Below are 8,732 nucleotides of genomic sequence, written 5' to 3'. Positions count from 1 at the left end.
TTTAATTTTCCTTTGTGTAGCCCAGGCCATCCTGGAACTCACTATTTATACCAAGCACGCCATGAACGCAGAAATCTGCCTGCCCCTGCCCCTGCCTCTGCCTCCTAAATGCTGGGATTAAAGGCGTGCACCACCACTGCCCGGCTAATTAAAAACTTTAATTGTGCTGGGCACTCTGCTTACATCTGCATGAGTTATTATTCACTTTTACACCAATTATCCGTAGCATGGTAGGTGGAAAAGCTTGCTCTTCACACACTTCCATTGGCTAATACTAGGCACTAACTGCTCAATTCCTTGAGTCCATTTCTGTTAGGCACCCTTCCTGAAAGCAGCCTGTCCTAACCCTGTGCCCCACCCAAGCCCCATGCTATAATTACTTTTAATATCTCTCACTAACAGATAACATCTTCTCTGTCACTGGTCCTTCTTGGGATTACTTGACCAGCCCTTTCTCAAGGGATGGCACTAGCGGAGAGGAAGGAAGGGCTGACGGAAGAGCAAGTGACTCTGCCTTAGGCAGTGCTGACCAAAAGCAAAGGTGGCTGGGGAGGAAAGGGATTCAGCTTACATCTCTCAGGTGACACGCCATCACAGAGGGGAGACGTCAGGGCTGGAACGTGAGGCAGGAACTGAAGCGTAAGCCATGTAGGTATGCGGCCTACTGGCTTGCTCCTCGTGGCTTGCTCAGCCTGCTTTCTTATACACCCCAGAACCCCAGGGATGGTACTACTTACTGTGGGCGGAGTCCTTCAACATCAATCACTAATAAAAAAAACATATCCTTCAGACTTGCTCACAGGCTGATCTACTTGAGGTCATTTTCTCAGTTAAGGTTCTGTCTTCCCGGAAGACTCAAGCTGACAGAAAACCAACTAACATGTCCTCTGAGAGGAAGGGGAAGGTCTCCCTAGATTGTCACTACAGCCCCTGTGCAAGGAAGTCAAAGAAACTTAAAGGATGCAAGAGTCTCGGGCAAGACTCGGCCTTCCTACTTCACAGCTGACCCATACTCCAATGGTTCCTTTTTGTTTTTTCAGCTTTAGAAATTTTTCCTCTTAATAATTGTCAAGGGGCAACTGCAGTAAATGAGACTCTTATGGCAGACCAGTCTTTGATGAACGCATATTCATGTGGAGTCACATCAAGAGGTCTGTCAAAATATGCTTGGGTGTGGGTGATGTTGGGAGTGGGTATTTCAGAGTTGATAAAAAGATCAAGTCTCGGGGGTCCAGGTAGGTCAGAGCAGGACAGTGTAGGCTGCCCAGTACTCCTTAGCTCAGCCACAGAGCTGCTCCCCAACTCCTAACCCCATAGTCACAAGTCTCAAGACCACTTATAGCTCTGGGAACAGAGTCCTAAGTGCTTCTGTTGCTCCTTCCCTCTTTCTGACGGAACTCAGCTCTACAATTCAAGTTTTCTAGATGACGTTGTCACCTAGTCACTAGTGGCATGTAGATAAGAGCATCAGTTTTAAGGTAAAGGAACTGGTGCTTTAGCTGAAGGGCCACGCCCTTGCTTGTCTGCATGGATGCAGATCTTTTATCCTATGTCCAGGAGACCAGACTCTCACAATATTAAGATTAAGCAGTAGATCTTACTGAGACAATTCATTACCTAACTGACAGGAACTTAATTTGTTCCAGATTCAAACAAGCCAAGAATATGGGGCTAACCTGGGACCAGGCAGGAACAGCACCTGCTTTAAGGAATTCTCAAGTATTGGGCTTAAGTTTCAATGAAGCAAACTGGGGGTGGGAAGTATTTATCTTTACCCGTTACTTACCACAGAAGGTAAGAGGAACAAATCAACTGAAGTTTACTTTTCTTTTTACTATTTTGAAAAAAAAATCAAAGATTCCTTCAATTGCTATTAGTAAGTACAAATCATGTTTTCTCCCCACCACCACCCCCAACTTTTTTCAGACAGGTAGTCCAGGCTGGCCTCCAACTCTCTATGAAGCCTAGGGTAAGTTTGAGCTTCGATCCCCCTGCTTTCACCTCCTGAGTGCCGGGATTGCAAGTGTGAACCACCAGGCTGTGTTTATGTCCTACTGAGGATTAAACCCAGGTATTTGTGCATTCGAGGCAAGTACTTTGTCAATGGAGCCATCTCCCCAGAGCCAAATAGGATTTTAGAATACACAAAACCATAGAAGCACAAAGCGCACCACAATTGTTCCAACCACAAGAGCTATATCTCTTTCTCCCACTTTGTGTTGCTTCTGTCCTGAGGGTAGGGGACACAGCCAGGAAAAGGATGGAGAGAGTACCAACAGAAAAGGACACAGGTACATGGCCTGCTGCGAGAAGTTAAGCCCCCTCCCTCCCATCCCCCATCACGGGTGGGGGACACCAGTAGCTGAGGACAACTGCTGCCCATATTGTCCTTTTGGAATGAAAGTCATTGCAGTACTTGATGGTAGTAGTTACCAGGGTAACCTGATTTATCCAGAGACAGGAAAAATTTTGGGTAAAATTTTCAAAGACAACACAGAATAAAAACAAACGCTTAAGTTACAACTGGGGGTTTTTGCCTCATTCAATACATAGGATTTAAAAACTTCTTTCTTAGTAGTGCTAGGGCTCAAATCCAGGTAATGACGCTTGCTGGGCAAACTTTATGGCACCAAGCTATGTAAGGCCTGAGGGGTGGCTACTAACTAGGAAATTTTAGGTGTTAGGTTGTGGCTCAGTGTGAGCCCTTGCCCACCATGGAGACCCCAGGGTTCCATGCCCAGCACAGAACACACAAAAGCAGTCTTTCCCTTCCTGCGCCCTTGTTGCATAATCACAGTTGTCATGACTGTAACTGGGAGAAGAAGGCAGGAGTTTCCTACCTTGCTCCTTTCTCTTTGGTGACACCTCTGCTAAGGACAGTGTTCCGTCCTGATGCTGGCTCTGATTTTTCTTCTGTGGGAGATCCAAATCCAGCACTAAAACGAAAACTATTTTTCTTTTTTGTCATTTGAAAAGAACATGGCATATCACACTAACAGCGCTGACAGGTGACATTTTAAAGATAACTATCATTAGAAGATCCTTTCTCTTCCATCATGATTTGGCTCAATCACCACTGCAGTCAGGACCTGTTCTAGCCACAGTTTAGGGAAAGTCATCCTCTACCACTGCTTATCCATGTCTCATTTCCCCCAGACATCTGTCACCTCGACTTACAAAACAATTATGTAGTTAAATCACCATAAGAAGAAATTTACCAAAATCTAAAACTCTAAAAATAACCACCACCCCCCCCACCCACACACGCATTTCCAACCACCTGGGTGGGTTGGTTGAGTGTGGACAACCACCTGGGTAGGTTGGTTGAGTGTGGACAACCACCTGGGTAGGTTGGTTGAGTGTTGACAGAATGTGTCCTTACTTGGCCTTCTCCTTGCTTGCCCTTCTTAAGGAAGAAGAAGAAGAAATGCTTCGTCCGTAGCCAACGTCCGACGATTTATCCTCCATAGACGGAGGTGGAGAGCTAAAACGTTACATGTTTGAAGTTAGGTACAAGCTAAAATTTGTCAGTGCTAACTTTGTCCTGGAAAACAGACTTCTTGGAAAAGTCATATTTGCAGAATGGTGCCGTGTTATCTTTAAAGGCATAAAGAAGAAGTTAAGACAAAGCTTTCCCAAGCCTGAAATGGATTAAATATTGAGCTGGGTCTTGAACTGGAGCTCAGCTGGCAGAGGGTTGGCCTGCCACTCACTCACAAAGCCTTCCTCATGATCCTCTTCACCACATAAATCATGACTGGTGCTATACACCTATAATCCACAGAAGTTCAAGGTCATCACAGTTACAAGAGGGGATTGAGGCCAGCTCGTGCTACAAGTGATCCAGTTTAAAAAGCCAAACCTTTGGAAGCCAGCATGGTGATGCACACCTCTAATCCCAGCACATTAGAGGCAGAGACAGGTGGCTACCTATGACTTCAGGGTGAACCTAGACTACACAGTGAGCTCCAGGCCAGCTAGAACTGCATAGTGAGACCCTGCATTTATTTTAATGCTGCCTTAATTTTTAGAGTTACCATTTATTTATTCTAAATAAAAAATGATGGGTGCACATTTCTGGAGATGTGTCAATATTTTCTATACATTCTTTGGTTATTTTTCCAAATCCACTGGAAATTGCTAACATGGAGTCAAAGGAAAATATGAGTTGCTCCATGTCAGGCTGAGTTTATGGACTAGCTCTTATTTTCACAGTGTCGGATACAGCTAGGAAGATCCCACAAGGGGAACTTTTTCTACTTGCACATTGACAAACACACTGCATACTTCCCTCCCTGCAGGACCCCTCTCCCAAGCACTCACATGTCAGATTTATTGTTGACTAACAGAATAGCACGTTGATCATTCAGCTCCTGCAAGCACAGTTCCTTCAGTGGTGAAAGTTTGGTGCCAGGATTTATCTGTAGGATAATGTGAGCACAGAAGTGCATTCTCTGCATGTGTCAGAGTTTAAACATGAACCCTAATAGAAGGAGCTCTTGACATCTTGAAGAATCTAATTCATTCATGTGCACACATACTGTAGATAAATAATAGAGAGACAGACCAGAGGTGGGTAGACACATACATATATACATAGATGGATAGATAGATGCATAGATAGATACATAAATACATACATAGATGCATAGATAGAGAGATAGATAGATAGAAGGATTGATAAATGGATATATGGATTTACAGATAGACAGACAGACAGACAGACAGACAGACAGACAGACAGATAGATAACCTCTGTACATAATTAGATATGGAAGCCAGAGCTTGTAAACACACACTCCTTTATACCCATATTCTTTGCTGGTCTGCTCTCAGCTATCCTATATCATGGCTGTTATCACACTCTCGGGAAGTATTTGTTTCCAAAATCTAACTATATACTCTAGGGAGGGCTTTGCCTATAAAAAATACCTATGGGCTGAAACTGATTTCACAAAGTGTCATGGACCTATCTAAAGAGAAGTTGGGGCTGGAAAAATGTCTTAGCAGTTAAGAACACTTGTCTCTCTTGACCTAGGTTCAGTTCTGGGAACCCATATAGCATTTTACAACTGCCTGTAACTCTTGTTCCAGGAGATCTGATGTTCTCTCCTGTCCTTCCCAGATACCAAGCATATATATGGTGCACATGCATATGGAAAGGCAAAACACTCATGGACATGCTAACAGAGAGGGGAGAAAACTTCATAGGGTACCACTTCTAGAGAAAGAACCACAGGAAACTAGTTACTACTGGGAGAAGGGGAATTCATCTTTCCCAGGATGAGCCCCCTTACTGGTCTCTCTTTCTCTCTCTCTCTCTCTCTCTCTCTCTCTCTCTCTCTCTCTCTCTCTCTCTCTCTCTCTCTCTCTCTCTGTCTCTCTCTGTCTCTCTGTCTCTGTCTCTCTCTGTCTCTGTCTGTGTGTGTGTGTGGTGTGTGTGTGTTGGGGAGGTGTCTCCCTCCCTCCTCACCCCCTCCCCTCTGTCCATCTACCAATCTGTCATCCATCCATCCATCCATCCACCATCCATCCATCTGTCCATCTATGCATACATAACACACATATATTTTTATGTAACAATAATAATCAAAAATAAAGAAGGTATAAAATTGAAAGTTGAGAGATACAGAGAGGGTTGAGGATAATTTTGTCAGCCTGAAAAAAAGGACAAACTAAATCAACTTCTTAGTCTCCTTGTGATCAAGTAACAGATTTCATTCCTATCTAAGATAATTTTCATGATCTTTTCAAAACAATGCAAAGTAGTCCTCCAAAACACAGACAGATCCTATCATTATGCATTCCCATTTCAGACTGAGGCCTTGTAGTAGTCTTCAGGAATCCTATGATCCGGTCTCCTTTACCCATTTGACATATGGCTTATACTATCTTTTATTATTCCATTTTAATCAGCTCAGCTTCCATGCTGCCCCCTATCCTGATATTCCTCAAACACGACAAGCACACTTGTTCCTCTGCCCAGAAATTTCTTTCCCAAAGAGCTCCCAAGCTAACTTTCCCTATTCTCTTCACGGTTTTGTCCAGATACTGTGTTCAGTGAGGGCTATCTAACCACCCTTTGGAAAACAACAGCTCTTGGTCCTATTTTCTCCTAGCTTTGTAGACACACCCATCCTGACTCTGCTCTGATCTCCCTCACTCCCTACTCAACTCTAGCACATTGCTGTTGTCTGTGTCCTCCATCTCCTCTGGTGGGAGCACTCCTCCATGGGAGCAAACATCTTGTATCCTTTTCATTCAATTTTGTTGTGTCAAAGCCTGTAACGAATCGGAATTCTCCTTTGTACAGAATATTGTCTTATTGAATGTTTTAAAGACTCATGCCAGCATTTCTCTGTGTGTCAGTGCCCCCTCTTTGGCTTCCTGCTCTTGTCCTTAGCTCTCCCGAAGCATCTGATGTTACAGTAGTTCTTTCAAAACTACTCACCACTGAATAAAATGAGCTTTTGCGGAGGAGCAATTTCTCAGTGGCTTGTGTGTGTGGTGGGATGTTAGTGAGACTGGGATTAATAAACTGACTTAAACAGCAAGTAAAACAGAATCTAATTAAAACTCTATGAAGATGCAAAAATCATATAGTCAGAAGTAGTCCAGGCTAAAGTGCTGATTTGCACATTTCTATCTGCAAAAATAAAGAGTTTGTTTGGTGCTTATAAAATAGTAATGTAATGGCATCGTGATTAAAGGGAAAATCATAGTAAAACACAAATAAATGCTACCACTTACCCGACCATAATCATAGAATCCATCACTAATTATGTTGCTCGATGACAAATAGCCAGTCTGGCTATATTTCAGGGAGAGATTGTTGTTGAGCAATTTGTTATAGGCTGCCTCACTGAATTTATTTTTCCGACTTAATGATTGATTAATTTCTTCAAGGATACTTAGGGCCCTGTCGATGAAATTAAAAAATAAAATAAAATAAAGCCTGTGTTGTTTGCTTTCTCCAAGCCAACAGACACTGAGTTCCCATTTATATCCTTAAGCTCATGAGCGAAGAATTGAGATGGAAAGCCGAGAACCTCCTCTGCCTTTTTAAATGAGGTGAAACTGACAGAATTATGAAGACAAATCAGCACTTTCTGAGAACATAAATGCCACCCAATAACTCATATTTAAACAGTTGGTGGGACACGTCCAGGATAAATGTCTGTGTTAAAAGCTTGGTCATCTGCCTGCGTCGCTGCTGGGAGGTGGTGGAAGCCCTGGGGCGGGGTCTAGCAGGAGGGAAGGGTGGGGTCTAGTAAGAGGGAAGGGTGGGGTCTAGCAGGAGGGAGGGGTGGGGTCTAGCAGGAGGGATGGGTGGGGTCTAACAGGAGGGATGGGTGGGGTCTAGAAGGAGGGAGGGGTGAACTAAGTTCACCTCCAGCTTGTGGGAAGCGTGAACTGGGGGAAGGATGCTAACTAACCACAGGCATCAGGTGAAGGGTTTGGTGGAGAGTGGTAAGAAGAGATGGTAGTCATGGCCCACCCAGTCGATTTTAGCCTTGAGGCTGTGCTTGGCAAAGATGAAAGAGAACCATTTATCAAGATGAACTGGAAAAGGAACTCGGAGTGGGCAGGGCACAAGGTGGGCGCGTTGGGTGAATAGACTACGGAAGGATGTCCTGCCCCAAGGTGGCCAGTCCTGAGTGTTAGGCTTATTGACAGTGCAGGCTCTAGTGGGTGTTCCTTGGACCTAAAACGTTTGTTTCTCTCTTTTGGTTTTGAGCTAAACGTAAGGAGCATCTACTCACCCGAGCCTGCATAACTCAACAGCCATCAGCTCATCACCTGCACAGACCATCACTGCCCAGCTGGCATGCCTTCGTACCTCATCATTCTTGGAGTGCAGGAGCTTAACCAGGGGCTCCAGACCACCGCAGTTCCTTAACTACAAGCAGAAACCAAAATTAACACATTGAGAGTATAGCAATGGGCATGGCAGCTCACATCTGTAATCTCAGTATTCAGTGTCTGGGCCAGGAGGCTCCAAGTTCAAGTCCAGCCTGCATTACAGAGCAAGACCCAATTGCAAAACCCCGAAGCTGTCCTGTCAATATGGTTCATGAGTGGTGAGCTGTCTGCCATGTGTAGAATCCTGGGTTCCATCTTCAGCAGGACACGGGAAATAGAAAAAAACAAAACAAAACAACATTCATAAATTAGAAAAATCTCATTGAGTATGCAAAGGTTTCAACTGTTTTCGAATGTGCCAATTTAGAGTTATTAAATTCAGAGGCAAGTCTGCCAGTCTTTACAAGAATCCAGTTTTCCATTCTAAGCTAAGAAACCCAAGGAAAGTCATTCCAGAGTTCTTCAGAATTCTCCTGGGATACTGCAGGAGGCTCATGTCCAGCAGTATGGGGAAAACTCTGCTTGTTCACCCTGCACCTGAACACTGAAGGTTTATTTGGTCATGACAGATATAAAAATGTGCCCCCTTACTGCTGAAAGTGACTTTATACAGGTGATAAAAGTGACGTTGTTGTCACTAGGGGATGACGCTGTACCCTCAAGTAGTCCCAGTGTCATTGTAGAGATTGTAACAAAAGGAAGCCAGGAGTGCCAGAAGCAGAGGATATGGTGGGATGAGCTGCTGCTGTGACCATCTTGAAGGTGGAGGACAGAACCATAAGCCAAAGAATACAGGTGTCTCTAGTCCAGAAGCTGCCATGGCCAATGGAACTCTCTCTCTCTCTCTCTCTCTCTCTCTCTCTCTCTCT

At 44.2% G+C, this 8,732-nt stretch overlaps 1 protein-coding gene across 5 annotated transcripts in view; it reads right to left on the bottom strand.

The window, feature by feature from the left end:
* Window positions 1-8,732, bottom strand: part of Armc3 (armadillo repeat containing 3) — an 86,313-nt gene that overhangs the window by 10,421 nt on the left and 67,160 nt on the right. For 2 of the 5 annotated variants that reach the window (XM_031369117.1, XM_031369119.1), the window contains exons 12-16: window positions 7,764-7,900; window positions 6,751-6,919; window positions 4,324-4,421; window positions 3,383-3,484; window positions 2,841-2,948 (exon numbers count right to left, since the gene is read on the bottom strand). In XM_031369117.1, the coding sequence (XP_031224977.1) occupies window positions 2,841-2,948; window positions 3,383-3,484; window positions 4,324-4,421; window positions 6,751-6,919; window positions 7,764-7,900 (614 nt within the window). Of the gene's footprint in view, window positions 1-1,786; window positions 1,835-2,840; window positions 2,949-3,382; window positions 3,485-4,323; window positions 4,422-6,750; window positions 6,920-7,763; window positions 7,901-8,732 lie in introns of all 5 variants that reach the window. The other 3 variants (XM_031369116.1, XM_031369115.1, XM_031369118.1) reach the window with 3 other exon arrangements.

This window comes from Mastomys coucha, unplaced genomic scaffold (assembly GCF_008632895.1).
Source record: "Mastomys coucha isolate ucsf_1 unplaced genomic scaffold, UCSF_Mcou_1 pScaffold15, whole genome shotgun sequence".
NCBI classification, from domain to species: domain Eukaryota; kingdom Metazoa; phylum Chordata; class Mammalia; order Rodentia; family Muridae; genus Mastomys; species Mastomys coucha.
This window is presented reverse-complemented; position numbering and strand designations above follow the sequence as displayed.